Source organism: Mirounga angustirostris, unplaced genomic scaffold (genome assembly GCF_029215605.1).
Source record: "Mirounga angustirostris isolate CCGP_5_RB_7025 unplaced genomic scaffold, mMirAng1.0.hap1 SCAF_15, whole genome shotgun sequence".
In the NCBI taxonomy this organism is placed as follows: domain Eukaryota; kingdom Metazoa; phylum Chordata; class Mammalia; order Carnivora; family Phocidae; genus Mirounga; species Mirounga angustirostris.
The window spans coordinates 15,050,693-15,075,989 of record NW_026991723.1 but is presented as its reverse complement, the minus strand read 5'-3'; the positions used below and the strand labels follow the sequence as shown (position 1 = coordinate 15,075,989).

General features: G+C 36.8%; 1 protein-coding gene across 1 annotated transcript in view; it reads left to right on the top strand.

Moving 5' to 3' along the window:
- ALDH1A1 (aldehyde dehydrogenase 1 family member A1) overlaps nucleotides 1–24,254 on the top strand; it is a 55,121-nt gene extending 30,867 nt beyond the window's left edge. Inside the window, exons 8-13 of the mRNA XM_045882255.2 lie at nucleotides 1,050–1,152; nucleotides 3,322–3,506; nucleotides 6,463–6,627; nucleotides 12,273–12,430; nucleotides 18,738–18,812; nucleotides 23,640–24,254. Of these exons, the coding sequence (XP_045738211.1) occupies nucleotides 1,050–1,152; nucleotides 3,322–3,506; nucleotides 6,463–6,627; nucleotides 12,273–12,430; nucleotides 18,738–18,812; nucleotides 23,640–23,712 (759 nt within the window). The 3' untranslated portion in view covers nucleotides 23,713–24,254. The remainder of the gene's footprint in view (nucleotides 1–1,049; nucleotides 1,153–3,321; nucleotides 3,507–6,462; nucleotides 6,628–12,272; nucleotides 12,431–18,737; nucleotides 18,813–23,639) is intronic.
- Nucleotides 24,255–25,297: the final 1,043 nt, after the last annotated feature.

Here is a 25,297-nt window from a genome sequence, read left to right as displayed (position 1 = left end):
AGGACTTCAATAAAAATAGTAAAGAGGAAATAGTTATAAAGCAGGCCAGGTCTTAGAGATGGAAAAATAAAACAACTACAGAAAATAATCTTGATGGGATGGGAGCCACAAAGGAAAAAATGAAAACAATGTCTTTCTCTGAAGAGGGGCAACTAGCATTAAAGAAGAAGCCAGAACAGTAGGATTCCAACAGCACAGAGCACAGATCCAATTTCTTTTTTCTAGCTCCACAGTTCGAAGTTGTGGGGAGAGAGAGGAAGGGAGGAACGGAGGGAGGGAGGTGGGGGGAGAGAGAGAGAGACCTGGCAACCAACCGTAGTTCAACAAACCCCCACTGTGACAGAGAGTGCTGAGAAGTATGCAATGATAGGACTTTATCACTGCCACCAAGGGGGTGATATCTGTTTGGGAAATTGATGTGTTTACAAATAATACAATCCAAGGGAGACTCTGAAACTGTTCTAATGAGGGTTCTATGGGGTGTGGGGGGGTGGGAATAAGAGGAAGAAAAAGTCATGTCTGCCTAGAGTCAACAGAGCAAGCTTCAAAGAAGAGTTCAGGTATCAGCCGGACCTCAAGGAAGGCTGGGATTGGGGGCGGCCCAGGTCAGGGTGGGCATATAATGAGAAACAGAGATGAGGTTTAGGGGGCAATAAATATGCCAGCTTGGATAGAGTTCTCTGGATTTCAGTAGAGGGATGAAAAGTCAAGTAGATAAGTGATGGTTGGATCGTGATATGTCCAGTCCATAATAGAAAGATGAAGTTCTGATTAAAACGAAAAATACCTCCTGCCCAGTTCTGTCTGTCAAGATCAGCTGTCATTTTCTATGTATCTGTTCTCATGAGTGTTTTTCTGATTCATTATGTTTATGCTCGGGTGGAGGAGCCTTTGATATCTGAAGGCGCCAAATCTTGAGAAAAGCCATTTAATGTTTCTCCCCACTGGAATTTAACTATGGCACAAACCTCATATACATTTAAAATGCTAAATAAACCCGCGTTCAGGAGAGCAGATTCAGCCTCCTCCTCTGTAATGCTCCATTCCAGGTTGGCAAGATGATCAAAGAAGCTGCGGGGAAAAGCAATCTGAAGAGGGTGACCCTGGAGCTTGGTGGAAAGAGCCCCTGCATTGTGTTTGCTGATGCCGACTGTGAGTGAGGGCCACTCTTAACTTTTCACCCCTCATCGTGGTGTCTGGCAATGCCGGACGGTGACCTTGAAGTTTATAAAAGGGTTTGCTTCTAACATCAAAATGTAAGGCATTAACCAGAACCTAGAATGACTCTTGAAAAATCTCTCAAAATGTCCTAATGTGTCACACCTAGACGAGTCTAATGCAGACACTCTTTCTTCCTGGAGTGGAATAGATTGCCATTTTCGCAGCTGAACTCTAGGCAACCAACTGTCTTGCACTTGGGAGCTGTGGTGTATTTTTTTTTTAATTCCATGCCTGTAAATATTAGCATTGGGTTAGGCATGGTGACATACCCCCAGTTATGTTGGACTGGGACCAACTAGAGAGATGGCAAATTTCACATTTGTCATTTCCCTTCGCTCTGGGTCATACACACATTGAATGAAAGGGTCAGAAGAGAATAACACTTAGCATTTAAGGAGTTTCTCTCCCTTTTTTCCTAGCTCGTGTGGTCGAATTTACATATATTCCATCTATAATTATGATGTGACTCCCCTATACAATATCCCTGGTTCATTCTGATTGTATTATCGAGTAGAATCCCACAATTCTATTCTAAGTGGGAGTCAGTCAGCAGAAATGGATTGTCAAGCATTCATCTAGCTCTTTCTTTGATAGCTGTAGCATAAGGTAATAAACAGAAATGGCTGAGTGTGATCTTAGCCGAAGCTTTTCAGAACACACTGCCTTATTATATATTCCACAAATATGATAAGAGTCCTGATTTTTACCAAACCTCTCTAGAAACTGTTTCCACTACAACTTAAGTAGGTGCGGTTAGTTCACAAAGTAAATATCACAATACTCAATTGCTATAATGTTGAATTAAATCTCCACCATTTAAAAAATTAAAATGCAGAGAAAACCTCAGGTTGTTTAGGATTTAGTGATGACAACCTATTTTTCCCTTTCAAGCCCCATTCTACCATCTCACATATGTAGATAAGAAGATTTTATAGGCATATATGAAATAATATGGCATATTTTAAATAAAGTTGGAAAATGTTTTTCCTGGAACAGGGCTGTCAAGGTGGGTGAGTGATTTTGAATATTAATTTTTTTTTCAGAAATATCATTTTTCCTATTGATCAGGGTGTCTAAAAATATTTTTAAATTATTTAATGCAATAGATAGTTCATGTTTCCCAATGAATCATGGAACACTACATCAAATAAACAAATAATGAAAGAAAGAAAGAAAGAAAGAAAGAAAGAAAGAAAGAAAGAAAGAAAGAAAGAAAGAGAAAGAAAGAAAGAAGAAAGAAAGAAAGAAAGAAAGAAAGAAAGAAAGAAAGAAAGAAAGAAAGAAAGAAAGAAAGAAAGAAAGAAAGAAAGAAATGGGAATATGAGATACTATCCTGGCACTGTACTAGCCTTTGGAATAACCCAGATTAACAATATTTCTTTCCTGTCCTCAGAGAGACCACAACCCAGGGATGGAAATAAACTTTTCTAACCTTTTTTGTTTTGTTTTGTAACACCTCGATTGAAAAACAGTTTAGATACCATAAAATTCACCTTTTTAAAAGTGGGAAAAAAATAGATAGTTCATGTTTTCCTTGTCATTTAGTTAAAATCTGAGACCTGAGATATTCAGTCATCTAACTAATTATAAACAGAGATTTTTATAAAAATCATGTGTAGGGGTGCCTGGGTGGTTCAGTCAGTTAAGTGTCCACTCTTGGTTTCGCCTCAGGTCATGATCTCAGGGTCCTGGTATCAAGCCCCAGGTCAGGCTCCATGCTCAGCAGGGAGTCTGCTTGAGATTCTCTCCCTCTGCCCCTCCCCCCATGTGCATGCGCTCTCTCTTTCTCTCTCTAAAATAAAAATATCTAAAAATCATTTGCAGTGGGATAGGATCTTATGACACTTTCTATATTCTTGGTAGTGTCTATATTAATTTTTTCAGATTCTATATTTGTGGCTATCATTTCCATATTAAATAAAGGATTAGAAAGGTTAATTTGTCACCTGGCTGATAAGAGGTGGGGTGTATTGAATCTACATCTGACTGTGCAACTCATAATTTTTCTATAGCATCCTATTGCCTCTGAGAGCGATGTATACAAATATGTAATCTTTAAAAAAAAAAATCTCTTCTTCAATGTGAGTATCTTCTTTGCAGTGGACAATGCCGTTGAATTTGCACACCAGGGGTTATTCTACCACCAAGGCCAATGTTGTATAGCTGCATCCAGGCTTTTTGTGGAAGAATCGATTTACGATGAGTTTGTCCGACGGAGTGTTGAACGGGCTAAAAACTATGTCCTTGGAAATCCTCTGGCCCCAGGAGTCAATCAAGGCCCTCAAGTGAGTATACAAAAGAAGGAATAGCATTCACAGGGGACAAGAATAAAGTGTCCTCTCTAGATTTGCTTTTTATTGAATAAGATTGTTTCATTACCATAGATCTTCCTAGGTGACAATACTGTATCAGTTCGGTGTTTCAAAAAAAAAAAAAAAAAGCAATGAATCTAACTCCCAGTGTTAAAGAAAGCTAAATCCTGGGATAAGTACCTGACAATGCCCAAAGGAACAAGGAGGATATGCTACCTGACCTCATGGAGTTTACAGTCTGGAAGAGTTAAAAGGCTAACTTGGCTTTTTCTGCCCATGCCAAGATAGCCAAGTAGGAAAACCTTAGGATTTAGGCAATGCCAAATATTAAAACCTAAAAGCCCTCAAATAACTCAGCTGGTAAATGAAGTAATATGTTGTTTTATCTTAATCACATTATATTTTATATTTTTTCATTGGTAAAGTGATTTTCCAATTTGATTTCATAACCCACATCAAAGGTTATAACATTATCAGAAGTTGCATCTTGTCCTAATGCAGAGACATGGACTTTCAAAATAGAGGCTGGATTTAAAATCTAACTTCCCTGAGGCTCTGTTTTCTCATCTGTAAAGTGGAAGTAGTAACACCAATCTTGCAGGGTCAGTGCACAGTGAAATGCAATAATCTATACAAAGCATCTGAGTGCCTGGTTCACAGTATGTGCCCAAATGTCTGTTGAGTAAATGAAAATTGCATGCTTCCATTTATACCTATGGTGACAATTACTATCACAGATCAATAACTTCATATATCCGCTCTCATTGCTCTTGTTGATCTTTGGTTTCCAAATGATTTAAAGGATGTTTCAGTGTCATTTCTCAAACTTTCTTTCTCAACCCATCAACCCTAAGGAATTAAATAATTTGCACATTCAAACACATCAAAATGTATACTTTGAGACTCTTACAATGCCATGCCCTATTACGTCTCATAGACTAGCCCATGAGCTAATGGTCCATCACAATTAAAGAGCCCCTGCTACATCCTAGCCTTACTGAGAAGTTCCTGAGGGCCAAAAGGAAAGCCAAATTCAGGTATGGCCAATCTGAAACCTTCTGAGGAAGATTTGTATTTATGGTGAAGCAAAATTAGCCAGACTACACTGAGTATGTCCCTAGGTATGACTGAAAACTTCCATCCCTAGGCCTAAACTCTGGTGCAAGGCTCTCAGTCTTTCCTGTGCATTTGAATCACCTGAGAATCTCATTAAAAATGCGAATTCTGATGCAGTAGGTCTCCGGTGAGGCCTAAGAAATGCATTTTGCCACCAAGGAACACTAGAGTGGCTGGCTAGAGAACCACATTGTCAGTAGCCAGACCCTACTCTATGAATTCCTGTATTCTTAGAAGTTATTGACCATCTAAGTTTTCCAGCAAACAAATTCTTCCCGCCTTTACCTCCCAGTGCATAAGCAAGACTAGGACTGTCCCCAAATATCCACTCTGGTCACAGGCGGGTACAAGTTATGACTTAGGGAATACATCTTAAAATGAAACACTCCAAAATCATGATTTTTTGAGGCCATAGTGAGATTAATACTTTGGAAGAGGCCAGAGAAGCTTTGCATGGAGATACATGGATCCTTGGCTAGTTGCTGGAAACCTGAGTATTTTAACCAGACAGAACTAACACCACCCCTTAGTCTGGCTGTAGTAAATACTAGGCAGCAATTTAAATATCAAACCAACAGTTATTAAACCAACATTACAACTTCCTTGATCTGCCGGAAATGAAGGAACGTTTCCCTTTGAAATATTCATTTAAATATCATGCACAAAGGAGGACTGAGCAACATTGTACCAAATATTGTGCCAAATTTTAGAAAACGGTTTCTGGTTTCAAATAGCACTTAATCTCATTGGATATGGGAGCTGGGCTGTGTGCAGTTAGTTTGTGACCTTTTTCTGGGATTTGGAAGATGAGGAAGATTGCAGAGTCAAAGAAGAAGATAAAGAGCAACACTTTCTAAGTAGTGAGAAAAGACAGGCTGAACTGGCAAGAGGCCCTTCACCTTAACTCCTGGATCTTCAATCTTTTTCCTTTAAAACTTAACCCCGGCCACACCTGAGACAGGGCAGTCTTGACCAGCGATTTTGGAGTCCAAAAATCACTAAGTTTTTCAGCCTCCCAAAATTGAGACAATTGAGACAATACATAACCCCAATTCCAGTGCATGGGGGGAAGATGTGTGCTCTGGGTATCCCAGCCCAAACTCGAGTTAGGTTTGCTTTTGTTTTTGCTTTTTTTCCTTATAAAAAATACTGCTTAACAAACCATTCAGGCCCTGTCATTCTTGTCATGTTTTTAGAGGTAGTCTCTGTGATGAAGCGAGATGCTAATAGGACAGGCTAGAAACTGGGATCGACCTACTGAGACTGCCCCACGGGGACCTGGACGGGAGGATGCCCAGGCTGTGGTCAGCGTGTATCCGGCCAGAGGAGGTTGTCAGGAACGAGGAGCAAACAGAAGTCTAGGGGTCTTCAAAGCCCTAAAGCATCTGCTTTCCAACTGCCAAATTTCATTAAACCCAGTATCAAAGTTCTCTTCTCCTTTTCCTCTTTATTTCAGTTAGGACTATAGTTTTCAAGTGTGTTTGACTGTTAACAGGCATTTTTTTCCCAGTGAAAATAAATGACAGTAGTGTGAAGATGTTTACATTTGTTCGCAGGGCTGATGTGCTTTGCTTACGTAATGGTAAAGCAAATGCTGAATACAAATATTTACCTGTAAGTGTTCTTTCTAGAAAAGTCAGGAGAATAAACACAGAATGAATCTGAGCCTCTGTCGGCTGTTTTGATGGAAGATTTCACTCAGTAACAATCCTCTAGCATTTTGAATCCCTCATTAACAGGCTGGGCAATATATTACCCTTATAAACTTACTTTATTCATTTATTTCCCTTTCCATGTGATATTTTTCCTACAGATTGATAAGGAACAATATGAAAAAATACTTGACCTCATTGAGAGTGGGAAGAAAGAAGGGGCCAAACTGGAGTGCGGTGGAGGCCCATGGGGGAATAAAGGCTACTTCATCCAGCCCACGGTCTTCTCTAACGTTACAGACGACATGCGCATTGCCAAAGAGGAGGTAAATACTTTCATTCTGCTCTGTTCCCTTTGTTGCCATATGTTCTCTATGTGTGTGTACAAAGCCTCCCTTTAAAATTTTCAGTTCTTGGGGAGTCTGCGTGGCTCAGTTGGTTGAGCATCCCACTCCTGGTTTTGGCTCAGGTCATGATCTCAGGGTCATGAGATCGAACCCCGCAACGGGCTCCACACTCAGCATGGAGTCTTCTTGTCCCTTTCACTCCCCCTCTGCCTCCCTTCTCAGCTCACACACACATGCACTCTCTCTAAAATAAATAAATGAATAAATCTTTATAAAATAAAATCCTCAGTTCTTTTAACATCTTTCTTGGTGAATGTTACTTTTCATTTCTGTTACTGATAAATGTCTATTTGTAATCAAGACTAAAAATAGTAAGGAAGTCATGAGGCCAGCCAAGAATTTCCAGCCAAAGACAGATCAGGATGCTTAACAATTTCTAGGGGCTTCTTCCGCAGCTTTAAAGTAATGGAAAAGAAAACTTCATTTCGTTGTTGCTTTTTCTCCTCTGGAAATAATATATTCAAAGATAATTGGAAAATGATTACATGATATGCAAGATTTTTTTTTCAATTAAACTTAGTTTGTGATAATTGTAGATTCAACTGTTGTTATGAGAAAGAATGCAGACAGATTCCCTTGCTTTTTACCCAGTTTCGTACAAATGGCAACATCTCGCAAAACTATAGCATAATATCACAGCAAGTATGTTGACATTGAAACAGACAAAACACAGAACATTTCATCAGCATATGAATCCCTCATGTTTCTTGAATAGCCAAATCCATGACCCTCCCATAAACCCTTATCCTTAAGCCCAGGCTTTCCCTTAACCACTAATCTGTTTTCCATTTCTATAATTTTGTCATTTCAAGAATTTTACATAAGTGGATTCATACTCCATGCAACCCTTCGGGATTGGATTTTTTTTTTTTTTCACTCAGCTTAATTTTCTACAGATTCATCTAGCTTGTTGTATCTCAGGATAGTTTGTTCCTTTTTATTGCAGAGCAACAAAAATAATAAATGAAATTGGGAAGACGGAATCCTCTCACTTCATTCTTCTTCAAAATTGTTTTAGCTAACCTAGTTCCTTTGTTTTTCCATATAAATTTTAGAATAACCTTGTCCATATATATTTTTAAAAATCTTGCTGGAATTTTCAGAGGAATTGTGTTAAACATGTCTTAATCAATTTGGTGAGAATTAACATCTTTATTGTATGGAATCTACCAGTCATTGAACATGGTTTGTCTCTTTATTTATACCTTCCTTGATTTCTTTCATCAGGATTTTATAGTTTTCAGTATATGAGTCCTAAACATGTTTTATTGAATTTATGCCTAAGTATTTTTTTGAGCTATTGTAAGTAGAATCTTTAATTTTTGTATGCATACGCTTATTGCTAGTATAAATAGTTATAACTGATTTTGTATATTTTCTTGATGTTGCCAAACTCAGTAATTCTAGGAGGTTTTTGGAGATTCCTTGAGAATTTGTATGTAGACAATGGTGTCATTACAAATAGGAACAACTATATTCCTTCTCTTCTCATTTGTATGCTTTTTATTTCCTTTTTTTGCCTTTTTCATTTGCTCAAATTCTGCACTATGTTGAATAAGAGTAGCAAGAGTGAGCATCTTTGTTTTGTTCTCTATCGTAGGGGAAAAGCATTCAGTCTTTGTCACTGAGTATGATATTAGCTGTGAGATTTTCATAAATGCCCTTAATCAGGTTTTGGAAGTGCCTTTCTATTCCAAATTTGTTGAGAGGAAAAGGAGGATGGATTTTGTCAAATGCTTTTTCTGCATCAACTTAGACGATTATGTGGTATTTTTTCTTCATTCTATCAGCGTGGTGTCTTGTATTAACTGATTTTTGAATACTGAACCAGCCTTATATCTCTGGAATGATTCTCACTTGGTGATAGTGTATAACTCTTTGTGGGTATTGCTGAATATTATTTGCTAATACTTTTTAGGAATATTTGCTGTAGTTAATATTTGTCTGTAGTTTGAGGGATATTGGTCTGTAGTTTTGTTTGGTTGTTTTTATTAATAATAAGAACCATTTAGTGATTGCTCACTATGTGCCAGATATAGAGCTAAGTGCCTTATAAACAGTGTAAAATATAAATATATTCTTATGAAAAATAATAAATATAAATGCTTTATTTATGTAAAGATTTATATTTCTGACATTCCTATTCATTTTTATAAAGTTTAGTGTATATTATACATGTATATAAATATATTTATATAAAGAAATAAAATATTTAATATAAACATGAAATATTCTTATTTAATTCTCACAACCTCTTGAGAGAAGTATCATTATATTGTTTTCTTCTCATAGAATTTCTCCAATACAAGAAGAAAGCCTATAGTCTTTTCTTCCCAGAGATAAATACTCTCTTATTATTTTCACCTATTTAGACTGGTATTTTTTTCTAATAAAAAATCTCAGAACATTTATAAGGTGTATGATTCCTATGTTACCTTATAATGATTGGAAACTAAATAAAATTAAACATAGTATTCTGGTCCAAGAATTTTCCTAAATGATGACATAGTAGTTGTTTTCAGTTCCTACATGTTATATATATTTTATTACCCCTGTGAATAGAACATTTCAAACTTTTTAGAACCTTTTTGTACCTTTATGCCTTTTATATCTTGAGTTCTCCTTTGAGCCGCATAGTCAACTATGATTTGTGATTCTTGTTATCATCCTAAGTAGTAGATAAAAAACCTAAGGCCCAAAGTAGGAAAGAGCTAGGTCACACGCCCAGCTAAGCAGCCTGGAGGTATAGTCTAACTCTCATGACCACCATTCCCCACTCTTTCTATGTGACCTACTGTTGCTCATATTGACTTCATTATCCACCCAATCCCACCTAACCTAACAGTGTAGAATCCCATGGAGCATGTGGGAACCATTCTGTTAAAAAGTGATAGTGTGTTAATGTTAGAAGGAAGATTATGGATAACTCAGGCCAAAAGTCAAATTTATAGATGAGGTAATTGAGATCCAAAGAGCTTAAGTGACTTGTTACTGTTACAGAATTATAGCCTCATAAAACTGGAAGGATCTCTTAAGCTCACCTCTCCAATCCCACTATGATCATTGGTTTGCTCCTGGCCATTGGCCAGCCAGTGTCTCTTTAAACAGCATCATCAACAGGTAACTCATTATTTCTTAGACTTTTCCGTGTCTGGACAATGCTAAGCACTAGAAAGTTCCCTCTAGCTGCATATGAATCCCTCCTCTTAAGTTCTGCTTGTTGGCCTCATATCTGCACTATGCCCTTTTCCGCATAAGAGCCATCCATATATTTGAAAATAACATTCATCCCCTACATGGCTCCTCACCCTCCGTATGCTCTTGGCCCTGTTTTCAGCTCTTGCACTTCCTAATTTTCCTAGACAAATATATTGCTGTTCAATATTTGGTGAGCACAAACTAATTAACATTAAGAAGATGTTATCCAGAGACATGATATATAACTATATAACTAGGAAAGGCTAGTTTGCATTTAGGAATTATAAATAATCTACCTCGTGGACAGAGGGGTTTTATTTTTTTTAAGATTTTATTTATTGATTTATTTTTTGAGAGAACATGAGCAGAGGGAGGGACGGAGGGAGAGGGAGAGAATTCAGACAGACTCCGCAATGAGTGTGGAGCTTGACACGGGGCTCGATCTCATGACCCTGAGATCATGACCTGAACTGAAATCAAGAGTCAGATGCTTAACTGACTGAGCCACCCAGGTGCCCTGGACAGAGGGGTTTTAATAAATACAGAGATAGATTCACTGGCTTTGGGCTATGAAGGTGTCCCATAATAAACTATAACAAGAAGGCACTGCCAATTCAAATGTACTGAATCATAATCTTTCATCCAGTGAATTTATATTTCATGTTTATGATATGATAGAGAATCTAAAAGGGTTATTTTCTTTACCTCCCAAAATGCCATCAAGCAAGGGGGAGAGTGCATAATCAAATTTGCAAGCAGTAAATAAACAGGAAAAATAAAACAAAAGATACATATGGATAATCAAACATAGTTTCTCAACACCAATTCAGCTGTCAACTGATTTTTTTTTGCATTTATTTGCATGTAAATTTTGCATGTATTGACAAATATTTGTCTTATTGGATCTGCTGTTCTTGCATGCCATGGGAAAAGATAAAGGCAAAAAAATACATTCAATCAAGGAAACATTTATTGTGTTCCTGTGATATACATAGTAGGGTGCCTCAAAGAAGCCTTGAACCATGTGCTTTGTTCAATTAAAATTAGGTAAGATATTAACACACTTATTACCATAGCTGCTATGTATCTGGTTCCCAGGTTACAATACAATAATTAGATTTACAGCCTTAGGATTTATACTCAGCCTTTGTGGAATTGTAACCCCCAACTCCAATACTTAGATCAGTGATGAACACCAGAAAACTCTCTTTTCTGACTTTTGCCTCCCACTAACTTACATTTCTCAGAAAATTTTAGTAACACTCAGAAGGACCCCTCTTGGCTTAATTTTAATATATGTTTTACAGAAACATAATACAGGAGCTTAATTTCTAAGAGAAAACCCACTTGTTTTTCTCCCATCTGGGGATGAGATACGGAATAAGTTGACTTTGGGCTGAGCTAACTAGAGAATCTAGCAGAAGTGAAAGAACAATTTAGGTTTGAATGAGCAAATTGGGAGTTTGTTTCCCATCCTATGATTATAGTCATTATTAATGAACCCATGCTTTAGTTAGTGGTTGAGGATTTAAGCTCTTACAGTAATGGATCATTTTGCTTGGTACATGTAAGTCGCTTAAGATTTGGCTGAAGAACAGAATCCGAACAAAAATTCATGTTGTTTCAGCTAATTTGGCTGATTATAAAAAGATCTAAGTCCAGTAAAGTAGATGGTATTTCAGTTGATGATACACTGATATTTAAAACAAAATAATTATTAGCAATTATTACTTATTCATTTATCCAGTAGAGCAAGCATTACTTTCTTGAGTTTGCTGTTTATGTAGTGACTTGATGTGGAAAACTAGGGAGAGAATATAAAATATTCTTTTTTATTGTTTTTTTTTTAAAGATTTTATTTATTTATTTGAAAGCAAGAATGAGAGAGAGCACATGAGAGGGGGGAGGGTCAGAGGGAGAAGCAGACTCCCCGCTGAGCAGGGAGCCCGATGCGGGACTCGATCCTGGGACTCCAGGATCATGACCTGAGCCGAAGGCAGTTGCTTAACCAAATGAGCCACCCAGGCGCCCGAGAATATAAAATATTCTTAAATGTAAAAGAAACTGTGAAGTTAATGACTTTATACACAGTGGTAAGTTCTTGGAAGTCTAATTCCAACAACAAGAAAATTAATATTACCTTATTCATTTCTACCCCATTTTGTTCCAAAGGGAATTTAACACATGACCATTGCCTATCTTAACCTCCCATTCCAGCAGCTACCGTTTTGATTCTTACACTTTGAGATGCAAAGTAAAATCTTAGTTGATGGTAGTTTGTAGGGGAATAAAACCACAATACCATTTAAGATATTTAGTTTTAACCTGTTACTTTGACTTATTTCATTCATTTTTTTATGGTATAGATATTTGGACCAGTGCAGCAAATCATGAAGTTTAAATCTTTAGATGACGTGATCAAGAGAGCAAATAATACTCTTTATGGCTTATCAGCAGGAATCTTTACCAAAGATATTGATAAAGCCATAACAGTTTCCTCCGCTCTGCAGGCTGGGACAGTATGGTAAGTCAAATCTACATATCGTCTTTTCAGCGTTAATCACATTAACATGTTACTTTGAACTTTGTTCTTTATTTACCTATTTATTTTTGAGGTATTGACATTGTATTATTTTCAGGTGTACGATACAATAATTTGATATTTGTATACACTGCAAAGTGATCACTACAATAAGTCTAGTTATCATCAGTCACTCTCCAAAATTAAATTTTTTTTCTTGTGATGAGAACTTTTAAGATTTACTGTCTTGGCAACTATCAAATATGCAATACACAATTATGTACTGTAGTTGCCATGCTGTATATTATGTCCCCATGACTTATTTATTTTATACCTGGAAGTTTGTGCCTCTTGACCCCCTTCACATGTATCTCCCACTCCCAACATCCTACCCCTCTGGCAACCACCAGCCTGTTCTCTGTATCTATACGTTTTGTTTTTTAGATTCCACATGTAAGTGAAATCGTACAATATCTGTTTTTCTCTGACTTCTTTTACTTAGCATAATACCTTCAAGGTCCATCCAAGTTGTCACCAATGGCAAGGATTTCCTTCTTTTTTTATGGCTAAGTAATATTCCATTGTACACATATATCACATCTTCTTTATCCTTTCATCTGTTCATGGACACTTAGGTTGTTTCCATATCTTGGTTATTGCAAATAATGTTGCAATGAACATAGGGTGCATATATCTTTTTATTTCCTTTGGATAAATACCCAGAAGTAGAATTGCTGGATCATATGATAGTTCTATTTTTAATCTTTTGAGGGGCTTCCATACTGTTTTCCATAGTGGCTGCACCAATTTCCATATCCACCAACAGCACAAGAGAGTTCCCTTTTCTCTGTGTCCTCACCAACACTATTATTTCTTATCCTTTTGAAACTAGTCATTCTGACAGGAGTGAGGTAAAATCTCAGGTGGTTTTGATTTGCATTTCCCTGATAATGAGTGATGTTGAGCATCTTTTCATGGGCCTGTTGGCCATCTGCATATCTTCTTTGGAAAAATGTCTAATGTAGATCCTCTGCTCATTTTTTATTGGACTCTTTGTTTTTTGATTGGTTATTTGTTGTATGAGTTCTTTATGTATTTTGGAGATTAATCTCTCATTGGATATATGATTTGAAAATATTTTCTCCCATTCAGTATAGATTGTATTTTCATTTTGGTAATGGTTTCCTTTGCTGTGCAGAAGTTTTTAGTTTGATGTAGTCCCCACTTGTTTATTTTTGCTTTTGTTGCCTTTGCATTTAGGGTTAGATTCAAAAATTTATTGCCAAGACTGACGTCAAGTAGCTTATTGCCTATGTTTTCTTCTAAGAGCTTTATGGTTTCAAGTCTTAAACTGAAGTCTTTATTTTGAGTTATTTTTGTGTATTGTGTACAAAAGTGACCTAGTTTCAGTATTTTGCATGTAGCTGTCCAGTTTTTCCTGCACCACTGATTGAAGAGACTGTCCTTTCCCCATTGTCTATTCTTGCCTCTTTTGTCATAAATCAATTACCATATATGTATGGGTTTATTTTTGAGTTCTCTATTCTGTTCCATATAGTGACAGTTTTACTTCTCCTTTTCCTATTTGGATAGTTTTATTTCCTTTTTGTGCCTAATTGCTCTGGCTAGGACTTCCAGTATTATGTTTAATAAAAATGATGAGAGTGGACATGCTTGTCTTGTTCCTGATCTTAAAGGAAAAACTTTCAGCTTTTCACCATTGAGTATGATGTTAGCTGTGGGTTTGTCATACATGGCTTTTATTATGTTGAGCTATATTCCCCGTATCCCCATTTTTTGAGAATTTTTATCATTAATGGATGTTGAATTTTGTCAAATTTTTTTCTGCATCTATTGAGCTTATCATATGATTTTTAACTTTCATTTTGTTAATGTGGTGGATCGTGATGATTGATTTGCAGATGTTGAACCATCCTTGCATCCCTGGAATAAATCCTACTTGATCATGATGTATGACTCTTCTAATGTATCATTGAATTTGGTTTGCTAATATTTTGTTGGAGATTTTGCATCTGTGTTCATCAAGGATATTGGCCTATAATTTTCTTTTATTGTCATGTCCTTGTCTGTTTTTGGTATCAGGGTGATGCTGGCCTCATAAAATGAGTTTTGTCTTTAAATTTTTGGAAGAGTTTGAGAAGGATAGGTAGTAAATCTTTGAATGTTTTGTAGAATTCACCAATAAATCCATCTGGTCCTGAAACTCATTTGTTGGGAATTTTTTGATTACTGATACAATTTCCTATTAGTAATTGGTCTATTTAGATTTTCTATTTCTTCATGATTCAGTCCTGAAAATTCTCACTTTTTTTAGAATTTAATCATTTCTTCTAAGTTGTCCAGTTTGTTGGTGTATAATTATCCATGGTATTGTCTTATGATCTTTTCTAATTTTGTGGTACTGGTTATAACTTCTCTTTCATTTCTGATTTATTTATTTAAACCCTCTCTTTTGTTCTTGGTAAGTCTAGCTAAAGGTTTGTCAATTTTGTTTATCTTTTTAAAGAACAGGCTCTTAGTTTTATGGATCTTTTCTACTGTCTCTCCATTCTCTATTCCACTGAGACCTTTCTTCCTTCCTTCCTTCTATTAACTTTAAGCTTCATTCTTCCTTTATTTTCTGGTTTCTTTAGGTGTAAAGTCAGATTGTTTATGTATGCATTCATGGGGAAAGGTGAGTTCAGGATAAACCTTGCTACTATCTTGGACCACACCTCACTTTGAATTTTTTCAGACTGATTTTTTTCATTTGGAATCACATGGCCTGCTGGACAAGCAGTTACTGCCTTAAAACCAAAGCCAAAACGAAACAAACAAACAAACAACAACAACAAAGAGCAAAACAAAAACGCTACTATATTGGAAGAACTTTAGAAGGTTATTTTCTCTGTATCTAGCCCCTAAATTGCTTACCCCAAATATTTTAATGTTTGGCTAATATAAGTGTTACTAAATAATTTTTAGGTACTTGGCACTGTGCTATATACAAGGGAGATGACCTTCTGCTTTAATCAATTTAATTATATAGTAGGACAATATTTACTTGATGCTCTTATGTCTGCAAATGTTTATTTCTTATATCGGTTTCTTATTCTGGGTTTATTAGAGATGTCTGAAGGTCTTAATTAGGAAGAACATAGTAGTTTTGAGAAACATGTCTCTTCATTTTTAACCTGATTTATACATGCTTTATATCTGATTTATATTGTATCTTCATTTATATCTCTTGATTTTTATACTTTAAGGCCATGCCTCTCAAACTGTTGCACCTCTGCCCAGCCCCCAGTGTCCGGACTGCTTGGTTGGTAATTTTTACCCCATCGAAACTCACTTTGTCCCCTCAGTCCATGTCAATATTTAAAGATGATTTTCCTTCCAGATAATCAGTCACACCTCCTCCAGTTAAAAATCCATTAGACAATGGAAAGTATTTATCCTTTTATTTATTTATTTTTATTTTTAAGTGATCTCTATGCCCAACATGGGGCTTGAGCTCACAACCCCGAGATCTAGAGTCATATGCTCCGCCAACTGAGCCAGCCAGGTGCCCTGAGGCTTCACAATTTTGAGGAAAAGCAGCCCGCTGTTTCTTTCCCAACCCTGCATTACTGTGCAAGGAGGCTGAAAAATATTTATCCTTAAAAGGGACAGCCAAGCAGTCCTTGCCCCACTGTGTAGCTCTGGAATCTTTTTTCCCAATCAAAAGAGAGTCACCATATAGTCAGTATACTCTATGCTAGGCACTGTTCTCTGTTCCTTATGTTCATTATCTCATTTCACCTTATAACAACAGTGTAATTGTTATGTCAAAGTTATCGATGAAAAAAATGAAAGTTTAGTGAAGTTAAGTCACGGATCAAGGCTCACACAATAAATGGCTGCTGAGACGCAGACCTATTTCAGACTCGAAAGTAGTGATTCTCAACCCTGACTGTGCATTAGAGTCATCTGGGGAGCTTTAAAAATAATAATAAAATGATTTGGCTTAGGGTGGTGACCATCAAATCCATCAATTATATCAATCTCTGCGATTGAATGTGAACTTTTATTTAAAGGTTTTTATCTAAAGAGTATTTTTCAAAGCTCCCATGTGATTCTTTGTGCAACCAGGACAGAGAAACTGCTCGAAAGCCTGATTCTTTCTATAGTGGGATGTTTTCTTTCCAAGACTTAAAATCAAGCAAATTCTTCTTAAATAATCAGTAGGGCTAGTGATTAAAGTGCAATTTTCCTATGATAAAATTATTAAGATTCAGCATTACTATTACATGTATGTATATTATCTCCAGTTACTAAAAACTTCCACTATATAAGAAGTTTTGTCAATTTTAGTTGACTATAAGCCACTATAAGAAGCCACTATAAGAAGGACATTCTATTAAAAAAAAAAAAGTACCTGCTATGCATCATCTTACTTATGCCTTGAAATAATCTGGTTAAATATTATCACTTCCATTGTACAGAGGAGAAAATATATGTTTAGAGAGGCCAGATACCTTTCTCAGTATCACCTGGGTACTAAGGGGGCAAAGCCAGGGCTCGTGGGCTTGGAACCTCCCTTCTTTATAACAAGAAAAGGCTGTGGAAGGAGAATCAATTGGCAAGGCTGATTATTTTGAAATTAATAGTTTTCTCTAACTGAATATTTCTTAGTTCTCCATTTACTTAAATGAAAATATTTTCACTTCCAGGATAGGATCAAAAGAGCAAACTCATTTGCTGCACATTTTAACATAAAAAGACAAGTTTCAGGTTTTTTACTTTGGAATGTTCTATGCCTGCTGGATTGGACTGAGCATATGACATCATTCTGCCCAGTGATGTGGAAATCCCCAGTCTGGAATTCCTCTGCTATTAAAACAGAGGCATATTCTTATTGCTATTTATTCTAGAACATAATTCTGTTTCTGGCATTGTCCCAGACATAGTTTCCACTTGGTGTTTTCAGGATAATTATTGAATCCCAGGGTTGTTGGGGTTTTACCCATCATTTCAGAGTAGGGATCTGGTTTTGTAGTAGAAGAACAATTAAACAAACCTAGACAAGTTGTCTTTTGAAAGCATACATTTATTTAAGGAACTATGCTCCAGAAGGAGAGACTTGGATAAGAAACTGTGGTCCAACGAGAACATGGAGCTCTGGGAATTTGGATAGTAAATGCTTTCACTGAAGAAATGACTGAATATTATCTCAGGATCAAATTCATAATCCAATTTGCATGCATAATACAATGTATCTAGAAATCACAGTGTTGTTCTCCTATTGTAGCAACATCAAGGGAGAGGAAATATTTTAAAAGAACATTGTTTCTCCTTCAAATAATATTTTTTCTCCTTACACATAATGAGAATCATACAGGTAATTAAATTTTGCTCTTCACCTTGGCCACCAGGAGACTGAAAGCTAAACAAATTGCTCATGCCCTGCAAAACTGTATTCTAAATTTTCCTCCTTGTCTTGACCTTTTATCATAATTTTTCCTTTAATTCTAATTACTCATGTTTTTGTAATTATATTTGTTCATAGAACATCTTTAAACATTTTATGAAATATGGCAAGGGATAAACTAATAGTGAAATCCAACTCCTGCTAAGTCCTATTTAAGTAATTTATTAAACGAATTAATGGAAAAAGTGAACTGAGTAATGTAATACATATTACAATTGCAAAAGATGATTGATTCTAGCCTGTTATGTACACAATCCTCAAGAGAATTACAAGGCTTATGAAAGCAATAAAGAACACCCACCTGGGCGCCTGGGTGGCTCAGTCGTTAAGCGTCTGCCTTCGGCTCAGGTCATGATCCCAGGGTCCTGGGATCGAGTCCCACATCGGGCTCCCTGCTCGGCAGGAAGCCTGCTTCTCTCTCTCCCACTCCCCCTGCTTGTGTTCCTGCTCTCACTATCTCTCTGTCAAATAAATAAATAAAATCTTTAAAAAAAAAAAAAAGAACACCCACCCAACAAACTCCCGTTCTCTGGCAAACCATATCCTTTCTCCTATGGCATGTTGGTTATACTATCTTTTATATTTCAAACTACAACTTCTCAGGGACACAATGTACTACCAAAATGACTATCCACACACAGAGCTGTACCATTCTATTTCTTTCTAGGCAGTACCTATACATATACTTCCACATGCTAATTTATAGTACTGCTTTAAAAAAAAATAACAATGAGTATGTTATATTGAAATCAACAGGGTTGTTAAGGTTGTTAAAATTCCAAATTCAGGAGTTATTTCCTAGGTTAAATATGATCTATAATACACTTCTTTTTTTCTCAGGGTGAATTGCTATAGCGTGGTATCTGCCCAGTGCCCCTTCGGTGGATTCAAGATGTCTGGAAATGGAAGAGAACTGTAAGGATAACTTTCTATTAAGATAAATGCTTCCTTGATCAAAATGATTGTCACCCCAGCGAATCACTCCGTAGCTGCTACTTAAATTAAAACCTGCCTCTGTTCTTTCCTGGAGATTCGTACTGTCAAATAGCTCTTAAATGCTGGATTTAGCCCCTAAGTGCAAAAAAGTAATGGCAGAAGGGAAATATATTAAGCTCCTACTATTCATAAGGGACCATACATTACATTGGTTATTGAAATATTGCCTACTTTTAGAGTTTCTTGCTGTATATAAGAATGTAATCTCTCTGGGAAATGTTTCCAAAAGGGAAGCAAAAACTACAAATTGATTCCTGTAGGAAGTGTGAAAACGTACGAACACTCTAGTCATTCAAATATACCTCTTAAGTAGATTAGTGCCTTTATCTCAAAAGCTTCTCAGTGTAGGAAGAGTAATTCTCATTTGATGAAATATTTTGATATGGAATCTAAAGTTTTAAACGATCCGAATTAGTTATTTTTGCACTAAAATATAAACTGAAAAGGAAATTTGACTAAGGAAAACACGTTTTATAGTCATGACTAGATGGAGGATTCATTTACAAGCCTTCAAGTTGCTTTTGAAACCTGGGTATATAGACTTTTTAAAAATGTGCATATACATATGTATACACAGAAAGTGGTGACTATATTTGGTTAATTTTGTTACCAATACATTTTAAAAGTCATTTTGTTATCAATACATTTTAAAAATCATGAGGAATAAAGACACATCATATACAAACCTTATGGAATCAAACATAGGAAAGCTGCTCATTCTGTAAATAGCAAGTAAAAATGAGTCTCATGTTCTAAAGGTCATGAATACATTAAATAGCCATCTACTTTGTCATTTAAATAAGTCAGCAAAATTACAATGAAGCAGTCATCTTTGGGGAGCCAGTAAAAAGGAAGAATGATAAAATGATCCATCCTCCTCAATATATGTTCATTAAGTATTTTTGTGTATATTAGGGCCTCGGAGCCCGAGATACATAATACCACATCCCATCGTCCATATCATTGTGGTGGCAGGAGAAATTTGTAAAAAAAGTCGTGCAAAATAACCTACTCACACTATGAAGTAAACAGTCATAGACGGGGAGTTCTTAAGTCATGGAGGTAGAAAATCAGGTAAAATGTAGAGCACAGCACCGAAGGACAGAAAATCTGGGCACCACCAGAATATAACATTCATGGAATTGCTCCACTTCTCACGGTTTTCATCTGTCAGATACAATCAGCAATCGCGGGTGGGGACAGGAGGGGGAGAACAAAGTAGAGACTCTATGAGCTCCTTTCCATACTTAAGATGCTGTAGTTTTAACCCTTGTGGGAACTCAGTGGATAAGAACTTACTGGCAGCTGACAGAGTCAGAGAAGACCTCACAGAAAATACAGGACTTGATCTAGGGCATGAAACAAATGTAGGATGTCAGGAAGCAGAGAAGGGAAGCGTTCTTGAACAGTTGGTTACATGTGGCATGTTGGGGGGTTCGTGAATTTGGATGCCTGGTGGGGATTTATGGTGTTGGAGAGTATGATTTCAGTTAAATAGGATACAGATTAAGAAGTCTTGTATTCAAGAAAATTGGCTTACATTTTGTTAAGGAAGCAGTGAAGAGCCACGGATATCTTTAGAATGTTGGTGGGGAGAGAGAATGGCAAAAGCTCAACTCATAAAAAGAACATGGTGTCCCAGAGGAAGGATGATGGGGCACTAGCCGACCTACACTTGAATCCCAGCTCCATCTCTTGCTAGCCACACAGCCTGTTTTGAGCCTCCGTTCCCTCCTATTTAAAATGGAGATGCTAACAAGCCTCCTGAGAGTGAAGTGACAAACTGTGTGTCCATTCCCCAGTATTCTGTGACCAGGTGGGGACTTGGCAAATGGTTCTTTCATTCCCCGGTTCCTTTTCTTTATAATATCCATTATTAGAGAGTCCCTTTGCAGAACTAATTACTGTACAAAAAGCTGTAACAAAGGTTGGGTTATTCTGAAGGACAGTTAACTCATGGCTGGCCCAGCTACCTAACACATTTTCCTGGGAATGTTGAAGATAAAACAATCAAAAGGGACAAATTGACTAAAGTAGACCAAGTATGTCAATTTTGTTGAATACAGTTTGGTCCAACTTTAAGGTTGAGGCATAAGAAAAGCAAGTAAGAGAGAGAAATGGAAAAATAAGAATCAAACATCAAGGGCGCCTGGGTGGCTCAGTCGTTAAGCATCTGCCTTCGGCTCAGGTCATGATCCTGGGGTCCTGGGATTGAGTCCCAGATCGGGCTCCCTGTTCCGCGGGAAGCCTGCTCCTCCCTCTCCCACTCCCCCTGCTTGTGTTCCCTCTCTTGCTGTCTCTCTCTCTCTGTCAAATAAATAAATAAAATCTTAAAAAAAAAAAAGAATCAAACATCAATAATTTCTTAAAATTCTGTTATGTGAATATAGATAATTTCCTTCTATATCTATATAAACACAAAGAGAAGAGTAAGGCTGTAATTTTTTACTGCAAAAACTCTGGCTGAGGATGCTGTTAATGTCTACCTGAAACCAAATTGGGTGAACTTAAAACAAGTCATTTGCCACAAGATGTTTAAAGAGAATTACCGAAGCAATAAACTTACATGACTCCCAAGAGTTCAATTACAATTTATCCTTAGAGATAGAAAGGTATAATTGATCAGTTGGGAACAGAGTCCTCAAAGAGCCAAAAATAGCGGTGCACAGATCTCAGCATGGTTGTAACACTAAGTGCCCGGACCTGGGATTGGGTTTCCGATCATGGTGCCGGCACTGGAATGAGTCAAATGATAGAAATTCCTTCCTTGGTGTAATTGTACTAGTTTTCACTTCAGTTAACATAAGTCACTGGAGACTTTACTACTATACATACCATTGCATTAATTGGTTCTTGGCACCTTCACAAGATACTTCTTTCCTCCTGTCCTTTGCAGAATAAGGGGAGCATGAAAGTGTTATAAACTACTGGATTTATAGAGAAAGCTCACGTGAATATTTTTTTGTTCAGTTATATTCGCCAAGTCAGTCCAGCAAACATTATCCCCGTGACTACTTAAGTAGCACCAGGCTCAGTTCTGGGTACAGAGTGAAAAACAGATGTAACTTGCTTACTAGGACCTTATTACTACCGTGTGGACCCAGGTGAGAAGCAAGGGTGTCAAGTGGAAGTTTGTTGGAAATACAGAATCTTGGACCTCTTGCCAGACCTAGTGAAACAGAATCAGCATTCTAATAAAATCCTGGGTGATTGGTACCTTAGGGATTTTAGAAGTACAGGACCAGTAACTCACAGAGCAGCAGGATAAAGAGAAGTGTCAAATGGATGTGTTTGTGTTATATCATAGACACAGGAATGTCTATGCATGGTAATACTTAGGAGCAGGACTTATTTCAGCCCGAGTATGACAATAATCACACTTAGTACTCTCCTGAGAGTTTCAAGTGTCCATGTCACCCAAAATACAATGGAAAGCCCATTGGCAAAAATCATGGGTTAATTTATCTAACTTTGTGATATAAAATACTTACTAAAATATTATCCTTTAATGGGTTTCAGACAACTGAGGCTAAGTCCTTTAATTACTTTGAAGAACATGTTCATTGAAGCTTTTAGAAGGTATTTTCAGAAGCTTAATTGCCCAAGAAAATAATCAGCGTTAAGAGGATTAGGTTACCCAGGAGAAAAAGATGTCTTCTACATACCTGTCTACAGCATCAGAAGGAAGGGGTAGAAAAGGATCAAGATCATTTTCCTTTGTAAGCCTACATGTGCCCAAGTGTTATAATTTTAAGAGTGCTGCTATGTACATGCAATTCAATCCTCTCATCAAAACAATATAGAGAATAACGAACTCAATGCTTTTAGTCATTTCTTCAAAAGATGGTAAATCACAGTTTCCAAACCTGGTAGGAGCTCTCGATAAACCCAATAACGGGATACCAGGATCCTAACTGATTGACTCAGGTTAATTCTTGATCACTTGGGTTGGATTTAAGAGTTATATAAGCAAATGGCAGGGGTTGCATGAATAGAAAAACCCCAAAACCACAAAAAGCCCAAAGGTCTGAATTTGGGCCAATGAACCCTCTCTTCTCTCTCTCAAAACAGACAAACAAAAAGACAAACAAACCAATTCTAACAATAAAGATCAGGGTTTTTGTTTTGTTTTGTTTTCCCAAAAATCAAGAGATACTGTTAAAACTATAGCTAGAAAATATTTTGTTTCAAACCGTATCAGGGCACGTTAGCATGAAAATTCCCTCTTATCATTTCTGGGCCAATCACACACAATAAAAATGTTAAGCTAAGCTCTACTTGAATTTATAGTTTTACTCCACTACTCAAGTGATTATATATTACGATTTCTCCTTTTGTACTATTATCTGTCTTATGTATTCGAACCTAAACTAGAAATGGTAAGATTCTTGTTGGACTGAACTGTCTTTTATGTGTGTGTGTGTGTGTGTGTGTGTGGTGAGCTTGTTTATAGTCAAATAGAACGATGTCAAAACTAGACAATTTATGTGAAAATCAACAGAATGTAATAGTCATTTAAAATGCCAAAAAAAAAAAAAAGGGCTTGAAAAGGTTCCCCACAGGGGGATTTATGTGAGACCAGATATCTTACGGTTGGCTGGCTACTATTTGAAATGCTTCTGTACACAGAAAATATTTTCCATTGTCCCTAGCCAGATAGGCAAGAACAAATTTGTACTAAATCATGGACTATGGTACATTTGCATTGCTGTGCTAAATTCTGTGGGTTTCTCCCCCTCTCTCTAGGGGAGAATATGGTCTCCACGAATACACAGAGGTCAAGACGGTCACAATGAAAATTTCTCAGAAGAACTCATAAAGAAACCACAAGAATGGAGCAAAGAATCCTCAATGACTAAGCATCTCCTATAGTCACTAATATATTGTAGTGGGTTTTAAATACACAATTGTTCTTTTCTTGATTTTTTTTTAAACATAAGCTAATCATATTAGCATTAAAACTACACATAGAAAACTTGACATGTAGCTTATTCTGAAAGAATCCTTTATCTTCTGATATGTGACCCTCAAGTCCTATCTGTAAAACAAGGATGGAGCTGATGTGAGATCTCTCCAAGCTCCGTAATAGTTATGTGCTTCTCCTTGTAGTTACTCATCCAGGATAATCATGTTATAGAAGAGGACCAGTTGTCATGTAGCTTCTTTCTCTAACAACCCCTTTAAGTCCTTCACACACCTTTGAGCTGCAGAGTAGATATGTTCTGTTCGCAGTAGTTGTGAAGTCATTGGAGTTTGTTGAAATGTTTCCTTGAATGTCATGTCTGCTTGTCAAATGAAGCAATGCCTGAAATACTTAGCTGTAATCTAAACACAAAGCTTAATAAAAACAACCTTGCATGATTTTTGTTAAGTTTGAATTTTTTTAAAGAATTTATTTATTTATTTATTTATTTGAGAGAGAGAGAAAGAGGAGAACACGAGCGGGGGAGGAGCAGAGGGAGAGGGAGAAGCAGACTCCACACTGAGCATGGAGCCCCATGTGGGGCTCGATCCCACGACCCTGAGATCATGACCTGAGCTGAATGAAATCAAGAGTCACTCAACTGACTGAGCCACCCAGGCACCCTTGGTTTGAATTTTTTAAGTAGAAGTTTTGGTTATGGTGATTTACTCTCCCTGTCACTCAAAATCAGTGTTAAATTGGGTATAAAGAGGTACTGAAGAATAAAAGTCAAATTCACTCATTCTCAAATAGGTAAAGAAACATATTTTCTTTTCCAGAGGAATTTTTGAAATCAATAGCAAACGTTCGGGGTAGGTGGCTTCAGTCTTTCAGCAAACATTTATTGAGTTTCTAGAAGGTTCTGGGTGCTACATTAGGTGTGTACTATATGTTGGCTAACGGAACAACAACAGAAACAAACAAACAAACAAAAAAACCAAATAGTTGAATAGTGGATGTTCCATTACCTCAAGATGATTTGATTTAGTGGAGAACAAAGACACCATACAAAAAAGTATTTTTTTTTAAATGATGGGTCATAGAAAGGGAATGAGAATTCAAAGAAACTGAAGAGCGTGGTAATAATGTACCAAAGGGGTAGGGATGACCTTTAACTGAGGGAACTGGAAATAGCCTCTTGAAGGAAATTTGACTGGATTTGAGCCTTAATAATAAGCAGATTTGCAGTGAATAAACATACTCTCTCTCTTTCTCTCTCTCAGGACATGTTTCTTTGGGGGAAAAAAATGGGAAAAATTCTATATCATATTTTCCTCTCTAGGAGTTTCAAATTGCACAGTGGTGTGTTCTAGATTCTGAGAAGTTCTACAACTTGTTTAGTCTTGTTTAATACAGATTTTCTCCCAAATTTATTTAACCATAGACTTTCCGTTTCTCCCACCCTCATTTAATACCTATTAACACTAAGGAATCCACATTG